The sequence below is a fragment of the Gymnoscopelus braueri genome (assembly GCF_963280865.1).
Source record: "Gymnoscopelus braueri genome assembly, chromosome: 2".
NCBI lineage: Eukaryota > Metazoa > Chordata > Actinopteri > Myctophiformes > Myctophidae > Gymnoscopelus > Gymnoscopelus braueri.
Genome location: NC_137604.1, coordinates 43,913,785 through 43,930,949, shown reverse-complemented (window position 1 = coordinate 43,930,949; position 17,165 = coordinate 43,913,785). Strand labels below are relative to the sequence as shown.

The 17,165-nt window shown below is 41.5% G+C and overlaps 1 protein-coding gene across 1 annotated transcript in view; it reads right to left on the bottom strand.

The window, feature by feature from the left end:
- Positions 1 to 3,003: 3,003 nt before the first annotated feature.
- LOC308095620 (G2/mitotic-specific cyclin-B2-like) overlaps positions 3,004 to 17,165 on the bottom strand; it is a gene marked incomplete at its 5' end in the record, with an annotated part of 28,005 nt that continues 13,843 nt past the window's right edge. The window contains 9 exons of the mRNA XM_080442671.1: positions 3,004 to 3,063; positions 3,647 to 3,747; positions 12,418 to 12,528; positions 12,676 to 12,816; positions 13,272 to 13,517; positions 13,620 to 13,778; positions 14,023 to 14,223; positions 15,563 to 15,703; positions 15,885 to 16,001. Of these exons, the coding sequence (XP_080298797.1) occupies positions 3,030 to 3,063; positions 3,647 to 3,747; positions 12,418 to 12,528; positions 12,676 to 12,816; positions 13,272 to 13,517; positions 13,620 to 13,778; positions 14,023 to 14,223; positions 15,563 to 15,703; positions 15,885 to 16,001 (1,251 nt within the window). The 3' untranslated portion in view covers positions 3,004 to 3,029. The remainder of the gene's footprint in view (positions 3,064 to 3,646; positions 3,748 to 12,417; positions 12,529 to 12,675; positions 12,817 to 13,271; positions 13,518 to 13,619; positions 13,779 to 14,022; positions 14,224 to 15,562; positions 15,704 to 15,884; positions 16,002 to 17,165) is intronic.

The following is a 17,165-nucleotide window of genomic DNA, read 5'->3' as shown; positions in this document are numbered from 1 at the left end:
CTTTAGTACATACCTTATATGGCTATCATTGACCCCCACCCCACATGCTAATGTTAGCTACCTACTGTGTATAAAGAAGGGACTGTAAAATTAGTTAGTAGGTCTGTCTCACACGACGTGAGGCTGTGTGGAGTCAGGGCCCTGTCCCTGGCTCTCTGGATTCTAATGATGATGCTGTACTTGAATGAATAAATGAACATGGAAACTTGGAAACCCTGACGTCTTCTCTTCTATTCTCCTCCATATTATTACCACCAACAAGCCTGCTAACACACGGTCTGATGCCTCATAATATACGACATATTTGGCGGGCCAGCTCCATCGTTGTGCATGCTTTCACGGGTGTGTGCTTCGATTAAAGAACCTGTGTATTTTGAGGTGACCGTGGCTGCGGGCCTGTGAGGAGATTTGGGTCCGTGGAGTCTTCCTACGGCGAGGAGGACCACCGCCATGGGGACGTCAGCGCGACCTGCATTTCTACTATGATGAAGGACCTCGCAACGGCAACGCTGTGATGACTACGTCCACTCATGACCTGATCTCGGATGGCTACTCAAGACGCATCTACTCTTCTCATGGGGGCGGAGGAGCGGACACCTTTCTGTGTCAAAGTTGTCCGTGGGGGGAGGTGGTGAGCATGGAGAGAGGCTATCTTTTTGGCTGGGACGAGGATACCATCTGGAACTGCGCGCGGCTATTCTGCTGGGTGCTTGGACATTGAGCTAGTGACTACAACAGCAGCATTATCAGATGGGAACACTGAACATGCAGGAGAGAGGTTGTATTTTAGTGGTAAAGTGGTTTAAACTACGGAGCGTTATTTTTGTTGCCGTGCGTAAAAGTGTTATGCGAGGACTTTGTTTCACTTTCTGGTCTCTGGAGTTTAATGTGGAGTTTTTTATTTTCGTTGAGTATGAAGTGTGTTTGAGGGCGTTGAATGATAGTAGATTCCCTTATATTTTTATGTGTAACATTGTATCCCAGAGTTTAAAGACAACAGAAAGGCCTGCACACTGATTAGAAGGGGAAATGCATATTTGATGCGACGTGAGGGTGGGTCTCTGACAAACTAATAAGGCTATAAAAAGTTTAGTCTTGAGATATTTGATTCCCTTATGTTAAGTATGCGACTGAGATTGATAATGAGAGGCGAAGGGGGCTAGGAGAAAAAAGATTTTCTCAAAGCGACGGCAGGCGGAAGGAGAGATCGATGCGTTGAAGTGCATGTTGATGTATTTTCTCTGTGAATAAGATTTTCTGAGTTGTTTTATTTTTTAAGCTTGTTTTATCGGGGAATAAGTTCCAGTTTTGCCGTTATCGTCAGACGAGCGTCATGTGATCCATGACTACGCAGTGATTTAAGCCGACACGTTTCTAAATACCGATATTCTTTCTTATTTTGTTAAGCAGTTTGTCTATTTTATTTTGAAATTTGATGTAAACCACTGTATGACTATTGTGTAATTTTTATTCCTGTATCTAAGTTGTTCTGTCTGATGTGATGTTTGATGTTGATTATTGCTGAATGTCCTTTTGTTAAACTTCCAGTCATTGGTCATGGGGGGTGTAGTAGAAGGAAGGTTGTTTTTTTATGTTTTCTCTTGCAAACTGTTTATTCGATATACCTGGTTGCGAAAGAAGTTTGATTCTTTCGTGGGGGGAAGTTGTGTGGTATATGGACAGTGTGCAAGTCAAAACATATTAAGAAATGATACTATACTAATCTAAAGTCAGTTTACTAAAGTAAGAGAATCATGAATGTGTTGTAAGCCAGCCTGTCATCTGATACTCAGAGTGTGACTGGTGAAATTGCTATATTCTAACGCAGCAACAGCTGCAGCTGAGCCAAATGGCCATTGTTGCTTTTATCTTTAGTACATACCTTATATGGCTATCATTGACCCCCACCCCACATGCTAATGTTAGCTACCTACTGTGTATAAAGAAGGGACTGTAAAATTAGTTAGTAGGTCTGTCTCACACGACGTGAGGCTGTGTGGAGTCAGGGCCCTGTCCCTGGCTCTCTGGATTCTAATGATGATGCTGTACTTGAATGAATAAATGAACATGGAAACTTGGAAACCCTGACGTCTTCTCTTCTATTCTCCTCCATATTATTACCACCAACAAGCCTGCTAACACACGGTCTGATGCCTCATAATATACGACAGGAACATTTAGATTACGGTAGTATTCAGTATTCATCTATGCAAACATCCCTATCTTACTCCCTTATACTATTCTACAATTTAGGCATTTAGCAGACTATCCAGAGCAACTTACAGTAAGCAATTAAGCCTAAATCCTAGAGGAGAGGGAATCTTAGCATTAGTATTCATCTATTCAAACATCCACATCTTACTGCATCAACTTCCAAATGCCTTCGTTTGCCTACTCACCTGGAACTTTGTTTTCCCCTTGTTGACAACGACATTCTTAGCGATGTGCTTCATTATCGGCTTCAGGTGATCCTCGTCACACGTGGTGTAATGCTGCTCTGTAGGAGTCTGCACCACATCATATGTGGAACTTCGTTTTCCCCTCGTTGACAACGACATTCTTAGCGATGTGCTTCATTATCGGCTTCAGGTGATCCTCGTCACACGTGGTGTAATGCTGCTCTGTAGGAGTCTGCACAACATCATATGTGGAACTTTGTTTTCCCCTCGTTGACAACGACATTCTTAGCGATGTGCTTCATTATCGGCTTCAGGTGATCCTCATCATATGTGGTGCAATACTGCTCTGTGGAGAAAAACACCAACTGTTATTCGCGTAAAAAATATACGCACTCCCCCTGCTTTCCCCTTACCAGAGTCAGATGCAGCCTGCTAGCTCCACCGCTAAGCTGGGTGTGCTTATCCATGTTTAGCATGCATACTCCAAAAAATATATTGTATCATTCACGCAGCCATGAAGAGTGTGATGAAGGCAATGGATTTTTCCTTTGCTAGTTTGCTATGACAAGCAGTGAACAGCCAGGCTCTTCACGATAGAGGACTGCAGCTCAGAAAGTTGAGTGACATTCATCAGCTTGCTCTCAGAGAACTTCGTCTTGACGGCCTAGTGGAGAGGGAAAATTAGTATTAATCTATTTAGACATCGCTATCTCACAGTCAGACCAACAATTCTCATGGTTCAAACTGATCATTTTATTATATTAATGGTATTTACATAATTCATAGATATTTACATGGATATATACAAACATATTTACACATACTTGATGATGGACACAACTTTTCTTTAAAAACACTTATTTTTTTACACACACGCACACAATCGCAATCTCGTACATACATACACAACAGTCAACAGCATTACTGAATAGTATGTTAGGAAAGAAGAAAGCAATAACAATAACTAATATATGCATATATACACACACGTAAATACCTATACTGTATATGCACAGACAAAAAAAAAAAGTTATGCCTTTTGTTATTGTTCATTTATGAACACAGGCAACTCAGAGTGATAGAAGTCAACTGACTAGTCGTTGACTAAGTTAAGCCAAGCAAAACGCTCTGTGTCAACAAACTATAATAGGACACAATAGAATACCTGGAGCTAAATAAAGACTCATTACAACATAATGCCATAAGACCCACGGCAGCAATGACACAATCATGCAGAAGAAACTGACCACAGCAGGGGAGCAGCCAGGCTCTTCACTATGGAGGACTGCAGCTCAGAGAGTTGAGTGACATTCGTCAGTTTGCTCTCGGAGAACTTTGTCTTGACGGCCTAGTGGAGAGGGAAAACTAGCATTAGTATTAATCCATTTAAACATCCCCATCCCATCTCACTAACCCTAGTGGAGAGGGAACATTTATATTAGTATTCACTATTCATCTATGCAAACATCCCTATCTTACTCTATGCTACAATTTAGGCATTTAGCAGACGCTCTTTATCCAGACAACTTACGATCAAAGGCGACTCACGTCTCATTCATGTTTGACGTTTGTCCATCCTTTCCTTAACTGTCTTTTGAACTTGACTGTCCGTGCCCTGTATCAAACAAACATTTTCCTTATGCTGATGCCATCCTCGCTCCTCCACCACCATGGCAGTTTTATTGTACTGCTGCTTTCTGCTAACCTGACTGTCAAATGGAAGAAGTTTGCGACACACATCAAATGCAAATGAGATTTCCGGTGGGAGGGGGGTTTACCAGGCTAGCTTTCTGCAGCCCCATACTGGGCTTCAGCTCCACAGGTGAACTTGATTACATTCCAATCAGTGCCAACTGGCCACAACCAGGAGAACTGAACAACAAGCAAACTATTTATTTTACAATTAGTTTACTCACCGCATCCAAGTAACTGAGGAGCGATCAAAGGAACCATAACTGATTTAAATGAGCCTTTTGCAGTTTCACTGTACAAGCCGTTTGTACTTAGACATGCATGGCTTAATCTTTGAGACAAGCATATGCTACTCAGAGACCTGACGTTTGGGCAGGTAACCCCTTAAAAATAAAAGTTTAGGAAACCCCACTACGGGTTTGTACACTCTCAGTACAACAGGCCAAGGCCCTGGATGGCGTCTACACGTCACAAGAATGCTACAGATGAGCCCTGATGTACCATGGATGGACGACATCAGAAATGTGGACCTCTACAGAGGCCTCCCGAGAGTCGCGGACAAGGTCAGGGAGAGAAGGATGACGCTGGCCGGGCACTGTGCCGGGCACCTGAAACTGATGAACAACAAACTGACACAAGGCACCGCTAGGAGGGGAGAGAGGCGCACCACCCATGTAGACGCACGCTCCTGATGGGGGATTGGAAGTTGTGGAGAGCACCAAGTACGTTTTTCTCAGTCTGCACTGTAGCATTGCATATCATCGCCGTCGGGTAGAAACCTTCCATTTCCATATTTCAACTTTTTATAGAAATGAATGCCCTACGTCAGGGGTCGGCAGCCTTTATGACATGAAGTGCCATAAAGTAGATAGTCATATCAACATTAAGTTTAATTATGAAACCACATAAATATTACAGACTGATTTTGATTGTCCAAAGGATGTAATGATCATTAGACTCAGAGCAATAACCCCACCTATCTCTCTGACTCCCTCCCCAGTCAGTTAGGAGTTTAAATGAATGTAGAATTATGTGCAGGATGTCATTTGCGTTTTTTGGGAATCATTAATTTTAAAAGAAAAAAACTCTCACATCCCAGTGTGCCAGTGATCACCCTCCCCTGTGCCAATGCAGATGTAATATAAATAAGATAGAATAAAGGTGGCAATAGTCCAGGTACAAAAAGACATGGTAAAAGTTGTTTAACAGCAGTGAGCATGCAGAATATTGGGGGGGGGGGGTACTTATCTATACACACACACTCATACAGTATATTGCTGCTGTCGGGCAGAAACCTTATATCTCCATGTTTCATCTTTTAGTTTTTTCGTAAATGAATGCCCTATACTTCATCATACAAGAGTGTCACACAAAGGTAGTGAAAATAGCAGATCAAACTTGTAGATCAGCTATTTTCACTATTTTAAAATGTTGTAATATAATAATAAAAAAGGAACGGTTTTGGACATACAAGGTGTCCACCCGACAGCAACGATATCTAGAAAATGCAATAAAAGGTATACACAACATATATACGTTTATTTTTCATAGAAGTCTAGAAAGAAAAAACACTATGGGTCTCTAGTATCACAGCTAAGTTAGAACCCATTTGTATAGCTCTCTCATCCTTGCTCTCTCTCACTTACACAGTGTGGGAAGCTGTTGCATTGAAAAGAGAGGCACACCCAAAGCCTGAAGAAATTCAGAGAGAAGGCCCAAACCTGGGCAAAGAAGATGAAAGATGGCAGCAACCAGTCAAACGTGGTGGATCTCAGTGTGATACAGGTACGGTAATAAACATTTTGTCTTTCTATTTTTGCCAGCCATTGCTAGTTCCAGTTAGCACAACAATCGGCTTCCCGACCATTTTCAAATATCTACCAGGTTAGATATTCGGCTATGTCCCCGACTGGACATGAGACAGTATCATACAGTATGAAAGGGTCTTAAGGGCCTTTTCACATATAGACCCAGCAGTCTTTACTTTTCTAATCCATTACACTTATAAATAATATTGCACAGCGCAGTGGGGGGTGAAACACCAGTTTTGTTGTAGACTACGAATGTTGTTGTCTTGTTTAGGGACTTGGGTTCATTGACTATGATGTTGTTTTTGTTTAGTAGCCGGAGCTTGCTCTGGACCAGAGCTAAATGATAGCCTGCTTCGCCAGAGTTAGTTTGTCTGTTTGTTATTATTTGGCCATGTTCACCCTGACGTTAAATGTCGCTGATGTTGTGAAGACCAGTGTGGGTTCGAAACGTCCACCTCAACTAAATGAATAGCTGGGAGCTCTAATAAGATCTTCAGACTTCCTTTCTCTTCAGTGCTATCAGATGGACCCATAGCAAAGGGCATCCAATCATTACAAGACACGTTCAAACTGATGTTATAAATGAGAAATGGAACAATGTAGCACCTGCACAGCCTATGTCTTGTCTTAATGTTACTGAGACTGTTTGGATGGGCTGCAAAGATTAAAACAGATCTTTTGGTAGCTCACAATGAGCTACCAAACAATGAGCGAAAGCATGTTGAAACAGTAGAGTTTTTAGCTGATTCTTAAAAATAACCACAGAAGCTGCAGCTCTCAGGCCACGAGGAAGGGCATTCCACGGTCTAGGCGCTACAGACTGAAAAGCTCTTTCACCTTTGGTGATTAACCAGGTACGAGGAATGACCAATAGACCCTGGTCTGCTGACCTCAGGGACCTGCTGGGCACATATGGTTCAAGCAAGTCAGTTAAATATTCAGGTGCCTGGCCATGCAGAGCTCTAAAAGTGAGCACCAGGACCTTGAACTGAACTCTATGAACTGAACAGCCTTATGTCTGGTAGAAAAATATAGTAATGAATAGTTGTTTAATGATTTGCCAAAATATGTCTTAACTGTTAAACTTTTTGCCATCTGAACTTTATTAAAAACTGGGACATACTGTACGTGATTGACTCTAAATCTGAGTAGTAGGCCTCACTGTGAACATTTTTGCTATTGATAAATTGGTCTTGAACCTCATTGAAAGTGGTATTAAAACCGACTTGCAGAGATCCTGCACTAAAGGTTACATTTGTGCACTCGGATATCAAATGAACAGGGTAGATGTATCTGGACAGGACTAATGTTTGTTTATTTACGTATGACCGTGTTGTTGGCCGATATTGGAAGTGATGCAAACAGAGCATGTTTATCTGCTTTTTTCAGTGAGCGACACCAGCTTAAGACAGAATATCAGGCTTGATATTAAACTGAAATAGCCGTTCATTAGCCTTTGTAACCCTGCCATGAAAATGTTTCTAAGTTTGCTTATATGCTTTTCATTGTTTAAGATGGTGAAAATGAAGGCCCCTCTTGTTGTGGGGGGAGCCAAAAAAGGCAATAGTGGCAATTGGGGCGCAGACATGATCTGCCCCTTCCAACTCCCCAAAGAGGCAGAAGTGGTCCTAGAAAGGATCCTGTGCCTCTTGGAAGGCTTCTTGCAAGGTAGGTTAGAGCACAATATCTATATTCATGACATTGATCCTGTATTCTGTCCAGATTCAAATGTCAAATATTTAAATAATGGTTAACAATATTCTGTTTAATTTCCAGGTCGATTTCCAGGTGAATTCGTCCACCCCCCACACAGACTACCTGGACCTCTTTAAAGATGAGGGTTATGTTTCTATGGAAAGACCCAACCGCAGAGAACCCATCCAGCCAGGGAGGATCCTCCCCCCCAAAGTCTGTGCCCATCTCCTTTCAATGAACTGCAATCTGAAGATACTGTATATAGCACAAGAACTGATGTCAGTCATCACATTTGGGCATATCGACACGCACAAAGTATTTATTTTGAGTCGACAAGTGCTGCTTTGGAGGCGGTTTGTTCAAAACCAGATCACTGGTATGACTCTGAACCTTACTTTCCTTAACCATGTTTGGCTTAAGTGAGTTTGAGGCCATTGATGTGCTATTAAAGATCAATTACACTTTGGTAGTGTGTGGGTTGTGTATTTTACGTCTTATGTGGAACACAGATGAAAACTAAACAAGCTAAGACATGGTGGAGGAAATACAAAATTTGAGAGTGCCAGTAAATAATGGAGAGATGTGGTCTATTTAACCCCATAAAACAACATCTTAAACCGAATATTTAAGAACATAACTTCTAATGGCAGCTCAGGCGTTCAGTTTGGCATTTGTATTATTTTATATATTTGACACATTTGGCACCTAAATACAAACACATGCACACATTTAGCAAATTGCCTGAGACGGAGGGAAAGAGACACTAGACAGATACACAGGAAGGAACACACTTTTCTACAATTCAGTCATAAGTCTACAATCATCACAAGTCACAACTAAGAGATGTCCTTCAGGTTCCAGTGGAGTGGAGATTGAAGCTTTTTGCAGAACAACATGGGCAAAGATTCCATGTCCTGGACCTGGAACAGGGCTCAAGAGTCAAGTTGTCCTACACCTACAATCTACATGTTGTAATCACATACATTAGGTAGCAAGGTTATTAAGAGTTGATAGATTTATCAGTGACAATAATGTTTTGTCTGCAAGTGTTGCTTTGGAGGCTCTTTGTTCAAAACCAGATCGCCGATATGACTCTGAACCATGTTTGGCTTAAGTGAGTTTGTCTGATGGTGTGAACTTTTACAAACAATAACTTAACATGTCAAAGAGGAGATCCGAGCACTCAAAAAAGTGGAAAGGATATGGAGTTAAAATGCCAACATGTTTCGACCAGTTACGGTCTTCAACAGGGCGAGAACTGAAGACCATAAATGGTCTCCTCAACTTTTTTGAGTGCTCGTGGATCTCCTCTTATTTTTAAGCCTGCATTCCTCCTGATCCTAGAAGCACCTTCAGCATGCTTTTTTAGACATTTTATCTCCTTTGTGCACACGGTTGGATTCTGTGTTTTTTCTCAACTTAACATGTCACTTAATGAATCTAAATAATATTGAGGCAATTTATGTACTCTGTATCTATTTGCAGTGGAAGTTGTACCAGGGCGCCATTGCAGCAGTAACATTTAGTGACCCCTTTATGATGGAATTTACCAGTGATACATTTTACCACAGAACAGTTAGTTGTGTTTAGTACCCTAACCCCATGTCATCACCAGCTGCTAAATGTTTCCCTCATACTTACAGCATACAGCATACAGATTCTAGACCCACGCAAGATGAAGAATAGAATCTTTTGAATAGAGGAGTCATCATTGTACAGATAAAAATTTGCAGTGAAAAGCAAGTGTCAAAAATTATGATTTCTGTTCAGGATTTGTTGAAGGAATGTTCAGGAGATATGAAAAAATATAGAGGCATGATCTACTGATGATGATGTCACCTCTGATTATTCAAAAGAAAACACTCTTTCTGATCATTAAGTGAGATTTGAAGACCAGGAATTGGATAAAAATATTAAGCTTTTAACTAACATCAACATGTACAGTAGTAGCACTGATTTCTGCACTGTTTGTTACGATAATAGTGCAGCAATAGTTCTTGTAACACCAAGGAGGTGTATTTTGGACACCAGGTGGCAGTGTACTACCACTACACATGGGGTTGCCCACATAAGAAAATGTTTACATTTAGGAATGGGTTTGGTGTTGCAAAGATAAAGGAACTGTATTGATTCCAAGACACTGAATGCAGTCATTAAGACAGTGAACACCTAAATTCCCCTGAGGAGCAGTCTGGTGTCTTGCCTTCAAACTTTGCACTAAAACCAATGGGGTTTCTTGCAGATTATGGCAGATATTCTATACCACTGATTCTTAAACCTTTTTCCATTTCGAGGACCTCCAGTTTGATACGCATTAGGCCACAGACCCCCATTGATACAATTTGTTATCTCTGGGACCCCAGTCTATACTTTCCATTTATGCATTTGGTAAGGGTTCATTTATTGGACCCCTGATGGGCTCAGAACCCAACGTTGAGAACCAGTGTAGCCTACTACTATACAGCACGGTGGTATAGACAGTATAACACACATATGGTTCCCCACTGTGTCTATTCCACAGCTTTTCACACTTTTTGTGCACAACACCAACAGACAAGTCAAAATCTCAAGGCACACCTGTATTCATAGCGAAAATAGCCGATCTACAAGCTCAGTATGGCACAATACGAGCTTGTTTTTTGTCTGGGAAAAAATATATAGCTTATAAAGAAATGCCTTAATAAGGACGCCAGGTTGAAAGTGGTTAAAATATTCTTAGTGGGTATATAATTTGCCTCTGTATTGGGAAATGAGTGTGCACAAAATACTTATGTATATTAAAAAATTGTATAGTTGTATTTGTATTAATGCGTGTCTGTCAAACAATCCCAAGGCACACCAATAGGAACCACTTGTCTATTCAATTATTTCTTAGACAAATGAAAAAGTACATAGTAAACCGGGTGGAGGTTTCATGGGCGTGAGAATTACACCTAGTGCCATGACTTTCTTTTAATTCAACATAAACATTACCATACTACTGGAAGGAGAATAGAACTCCAATTCAAGAGTCAACAATTCTCATGGTTCAAACTGATCATTTTATTATATTAATGATATTTACATAATTCATAGATATTTACATGGATATATACAAACATTCACACACACACACACACACACACACACACACACACACACACACACACACACACACACACACACACACACACACACACACACACACACACACACACACACACACACCTTAATCCCTGGCTCCTAAACATACTGTACATACACAACAGTCAACAGCATTACTGAATCCCTTGCAAGGAAAGCCCGTAGACATGACTGGCATATCCTGCACAACACCACCACAACAGTGTTGCCTCTGGATAGGCTCAAGTCCCGCCACCCGTACAGCAAGGCGGTACAAGAGCTGCTCAGGTCCATCCCTGAGGACCTGTCTACAGAGGCATGGCTGGCGGCAGCCTGGAAGCAGGAGTGGGAGTTGGCCGGGCCCACATGCATCCACCGTTACATCCAGGACCCGGGAGGCGGCATTAAAGGAGAGGAACTGCCACGCCGGCAATGGACCCTGCTGAACCGCCTGCGAACCGGGGTCGGATGCTTCAAAACATCCATGAGGAAGTGGGGCCTGGCGGACGGAGCAGCATGAGAGTGTGGGGAGCCGGAGCAGACCGCTGAGCACATAATCACAGTCTTTCCCCTGTATAAACCACCCTCGGAGGCCGGCCTCTTCGATGTGGGACCTGAGACGAGGGCGTGGCTGTACACTACTGAACTGGAAATCTGATGATGACACACGAAAGAAGAAGAAGAAGAAGCATTACTGAATAGTACGTTAGTGTCAAAGACTGTTAGCTGAATTCTAGAATGAAAAAAAAGGAAAGAAGAAAGCAATAATAATAACTAATATGCATATATACATATACACACACACACATGTAAATACCTATATACGCACAGACAAAAAATAAATAATAAAACTGTTAGAGATTATTGATTTATATACATGCCTTTTGTTATTGTTCATTTATGAACACAGGCAACTCAGAGTGATAGAAGTCCACTGACTAGTAGTTGACAAACTATAATAGGACACTGACACAATAGATAGAATACCTGGAGCTAAATAGACTCATTACAACATAATGCCATAAGACCCACGGCAGCAATGACACAATCATGCAGAAGAAACTGACCACAGCAGGGGAGCAGCCAAGCTCTTCACTATGGAGGACTGCAGCTCGGAGAGTTCAGTGACATTCAGCAGCTTACACTCAGAAAACTTTGTCTTGACAGCCTAGTGGAGAGGGAAAACTAGCATTAGTATTAATCTATTTAAACATCCCCATCTCACTCCATTATATTATACTACATTATACTAACCCTAACCCTAGTGGAGAGGGAACATTTATATTAGTACTTCACTATTCATCTATGCAAACATCCCTATTATTCCTTTATTATAGTATACTCCATTATACAATTAAGGCATATCTTTATCCAGAGCAACTTACAGTAAGCATTAGCAATTAAGCCAGGTAAACACACTGTTCAACACATCACATGCAGAGAGACAGTGTAGTGTCTTAGTAATCTAGGATCATAGGAAAACTAAGAACCTAGCATCAGTCTAAATAATATAGTATCAAAACGTAAATAATCTGTACATTGAAACTATAGGATGCCAGATAAACACATGAACCTAGCATCTGTCTAAATAACATGCTAACCTATATTTATCCTAACGACAACCCTAGTGGAGAGGGAATCTTAGCATTAGTATTCATCTATTCAAACATCCACATCTTACTCCATCAACTTCCAAATGCCTTTGTTTGCCAACTCACTTGGAACTTTGTTTTCCCCTCATTGACAGCAACGACATTCTTTGCCATGTGCTGCATTATGGGCTTCAGGTGAGCCTCGTCATACCTGGTATAATGCTGCTCTGTAGGAGTCTGCAACACATGAAAAACAATCGTTAGGATCATCATATGTGGTGCAATACTGCTCTGTAGGGGAAAAAAACTAGAATCAAAGACAAAATGTCAAGCTAGTCATCTGTACTAATAAGCCAACATATACATTGATTCTATTGAACTCACCCATGGCAGGCCACCCTGTAGCAGCTGAGAGAGGAACAGTGAAGCAGCAGCAATCTCAGAGGGCCGGTAGTAAACCATGTCGTAGTCAAGGAGTGTCAACTCCATGAGATACATGGCCAGCATGTGTCTCTCCACAGTACACTAGAACAAACAAACAACACTACTAAAAAGCATGCTTGCATAATAAATTCAAAATACCCTTCTACATGCTTTATTTATTTATGTTCACACCGTCAGGCCAAATCTGATAATTGTCCTAACCAGATTGGAAATCAGAGTTGTTTTATCAAGTCTGAACAGCATAAAACCTCATGGAAATCTAATTTTCTAAATGTGTGTTTCAGTCTGAACACTGAAACTGTGAACGATCATGGCGCTTGTGGGAAATAGACGATCCACAAGCTTACATGTCAAATTGTGACATGTAGATCTGCTATTTTCAACACAAATCCAAACTAACCACTTGCAAATAACAGTGTTGACAGTCAGTCCTAAAGATCAGATTTTGCCTGCAGTCTGGACAAAGTCTTGGTGCAGAGGGTCAAGTCTGATCACTACATCTTGTATGTTAGTGAACCATGTGAACAGTGACTCACGCTTGCAGCCTTGGATGCTCTCCTGAGGAAGTGCAGGGGCAGCGGGAACCCCAGCTCATAGTTGAGGTACCTCAGCATTACACGCTCCATCTGTTTAATCTGAGTGGTTGTGAAGGCGTTGTCTGTGATGTCGGCAAAGTCCTGGATCCCTGGGGCACCTATTTGTCTCATCTCCTCGTACTTTGAGGCCACCAGCAAGGCAGTGACACCAACAAGCTGGAGCTTCTTTGGTGAAACTGACCGAACCTGTAATACATCACAACAGCTCATTAAAAAAAGAAAAGGAAAAGAAAATAAAGAAAGACAAGAGCAGATCAAATGGCAAACTAATTTGTAAGTTGCCCTTACTTGCAGAAAACGATCCAAGATGGCAACTGTGAGATAGAGTGTCTCCTGCCGCAGCTGGAAACTTAAATGAACCTGGATCAGCCAGTCGATTAGCTTAGCTCGCATGTCTGCCGTTATGTCGTAGCCCTTCAAGAACCCGGGTCGCACAGCATGCTTTACCTGTACAAACAAAAGACTTCATTACATTGCTGCAAGACGCCAGGTCACATCTAAGCCTGTCACAATTATTACATAATGTTTACATGGCCTAAAAGCCAAATAGAAATTACATTTTTATGTTCCAATGTTCAATTGAAAAACACAATTAAATCGTTAATCGCAATTATTTGTATGACAATGAATCGTCAAGTAAAAAGTGAGTCACATCATGTAGTAAAGAAAACATGCCTCTGGCATCACATACCTCTAGATCCATTAGATGTGCATATATGTCTTTGACATATTCAGAACATAGGTGGGACAACTGTGAGTCTCCTGCATCAATGTCCTCTACTGTGAGAAGCGGGTCAGGGAAGGCCTCCTTCATGGAAACATCTGCAGCTTGTTCTGGACCAGTGGAGGGAGACACTTGAGGAAGTGCCTGAACTCTGGCAACTCCAGTCCTCTGAGAAGGAGAAAAGAATAAAAAATAAATTCAAAACACATTCTTCTTTGAAGTTAAACTGTAGGTAATGTGTTTCTTGTACATAGTTTAAATCACTGGTTCTGAACATCGGGTCCAGAGACCACCAGGGGTCCAAATCAGGGCCGTAGGAGACGGGAGGGACGGGGGGGACTCGTCCCCCGCGGGCCGCGGAGCGGCCTCGCGTGGGCCGCGAACCGGTATTTGGGCCGCGAGGCCACGGGGAAAAAGAGGAGGAAAAAAAAGCCTCAAATGAGGCCGGCACTAGGACCCCGCGGCCGCTGCCTGGATCGGGAGGGCTGCTGGCTGCTGCTGTGAGCTGCTGTGAGCTGCTTGAAGGTGGAAGAGCGGCACAATCACATTTATTAAGAGTTATAAAAAGAAATAACCGCAAATAACCACCCAAAACTCGGAAATATCCGCCCAGAACCGCAACAAAAATCGCGCGCGCGCGAGAGGATGGGGGTGCGCACGCGACTTCGTGGGCCGGTACAAATATGTCCCCCCCAACTGGGAATGGCTTCCTCCGGCGCTGGTCCAAATGGACCCTTACAGGTCTGTAACTCTGAGTGTATATCGTCACTGTCGGGTAGAAACCTTGTATGTCCATAACTGTTACTTTTGAGGAAATGGAAAAAAGAAACAATTCCAATGGCTCCAATGTAGTTATTATTTAGTCACAAGCTCTTGTTAATACCTGTCATTGGTTCAATATTTATAAAACCCCACACACACTTAACCCATTTAGACTTGGAAAGCCTATACATTGTTATACCTTTCAATCTGGGAAAGCATCTGTCATTTTAGATGTTTCCATGTACTGTATAGCAACTGACAAAATGATTTTAGTTTTCTTTTCTTTTTTTTAATAAAGAAGATTTTTTTTTCAGAAGGTTAGCATTTAGAGGCCGTTTATAAAAGAAATCTGCCTCAGGGCTAAATAGGTTTGGCCATCTTCAAAAACGCGTTGTGACTAGTCGAGTAATTACTTTTGCATGATACGACAACGTAGAGCATTCATTCATTTATATAAAAACATAAAGTTGAAATATGGAGATAGAATGTTTCCACCCGACAGCGATGTTATGCAATGCTACAGTGCAGACTAGCAAAAACTTACTCGGGATTCCAGGATGGACGCTCTCCACACCTTCCTGTCCCCCGTCAGGAGCTCTGCAGTGTTGTTAGCTCTGCTGTCACGCTGCAGTGTGTCTACATAGGTGGTGCGCCTCTCTCCCCTCCTAGCTGTGCCTTGTGTATGTTTGTTTGCCATCAGTTTTAGGTGCCTGCCACAGTGCCCAGCCACCGTTCTCTCCCTGACCTTGTCTGCGACTCTTGGGAGGCCTCTGCAGAGGTCCACATTTCTGATGTGGCCCACGTTCACCCATGGTACATCAGGGATCCTCTGTAGGATTCTTGTGTAGACACCATCCAGGGCCTTGTCCTGTTGTACTGTCTTGAACTGAGAGTTTACAAAGGGAACCTTACATTAGAGGTATACAAATTAAATGTAAACAACGTAATTGTTTAAATTAACAGTCAGTTTAAATTAACAAAAGGATTTCAGTAGGGATCTGAAAAAAAGTATCAAATTGGGGACTGTGAAATTGTAAAAGGTTGAGAATAAGGGGTTTAAATATTACCTTGGTGTTAGAAGCCTTGTTGGCAAAGTTGGAAAGGTCTCCAAGAGCAGCTCTCTTTGGAGCACTGTTGGTCTTCCCCATGTATGCAGGGTTCTGCACGTTCATCCACTGTTGAAACTAACATTCAAAAACAGAAACAAAAACAGTTACAAAGAGCAACGTTAAAAATGCACTTGAGGTTTAAAAGATTCACCAAAAACCAATACTGGATCAAATACAACATAAATTAAGCCACATATTAACACCCAAAAGACTCAATCTCAATTCATGTCGCTTGCCGAGCAGAACAGACATTAAAAACAACGTGTTTAGTTAAAAAGCAACGTTCAAACTGCACTTTACGTTTAGAAGTAGTGCTGCACAATTAATCGAAAAAAGATCGTGATCTCGATTCAGACACCTATGCAATCTCGATTTTAAATTATGGCAATTTAAAAAAAAATATATATATATATATATTAAAAAAAAAATGTTTGCTTAATATTTTTATATTTACAAGAGAATCGTGTGAGAATCGTGATCTCAATTCTCATGGAGGAAAATCGTGATTCACATTTGAGCAAGAATCGTGCAGCACTATTTAGAAGATTCAAAACACACTTCACCAACGTTCACAACATTCAAAATTCACTCAACAACCAACGTTTAAAAGCCGTTAAACCAGCAAACATCACCAAACAGCAACCAAAACAGATCAAGCTAACGCGTCCGTTATAAGCTTGGAAGATCAGTTCGGCGAGCGACACTAACACCATAACGTCAACGTTTAGCCTAACGGGAGAATAACAAGCTTAACTCTAGTTTTTTTTCATAATTATTTTACTCACCATAACGCTGAACTCCACCGAAGATAAGATAAAACCGTTCAATTCTGAATTTAGTTAAAAAGCAACGATCGACGAAGGTTCAAAACACACTTCACCAACGTTCAAAATATTCAAAATGCTCTCAACAACCAACGTTTTAAAGCCGTTGAACCAGCAAACATGAGCAAACAGCAACCAAAACAGCACGAACACAACCAAATAACGTCAAATAAGCCAGAAACACCACAAAACAAAAGACTGAAACTCAATGCACGTCGCTTGTCGACCAGCAGAGAACAGATCTTCAAGCTGACAAAGCGTCGGTTATAAGCTTGGAAGATCAGTTCGGCGAGCGACACCAACGTTAACGTTTAGTAACGGGAGAATAACAAGCTTAACTCTAGATATTTTTCATAATTACTGTACTCACCATAATGCTAAACTCCACCGAAGATACGATAAAACCGTTCAATTC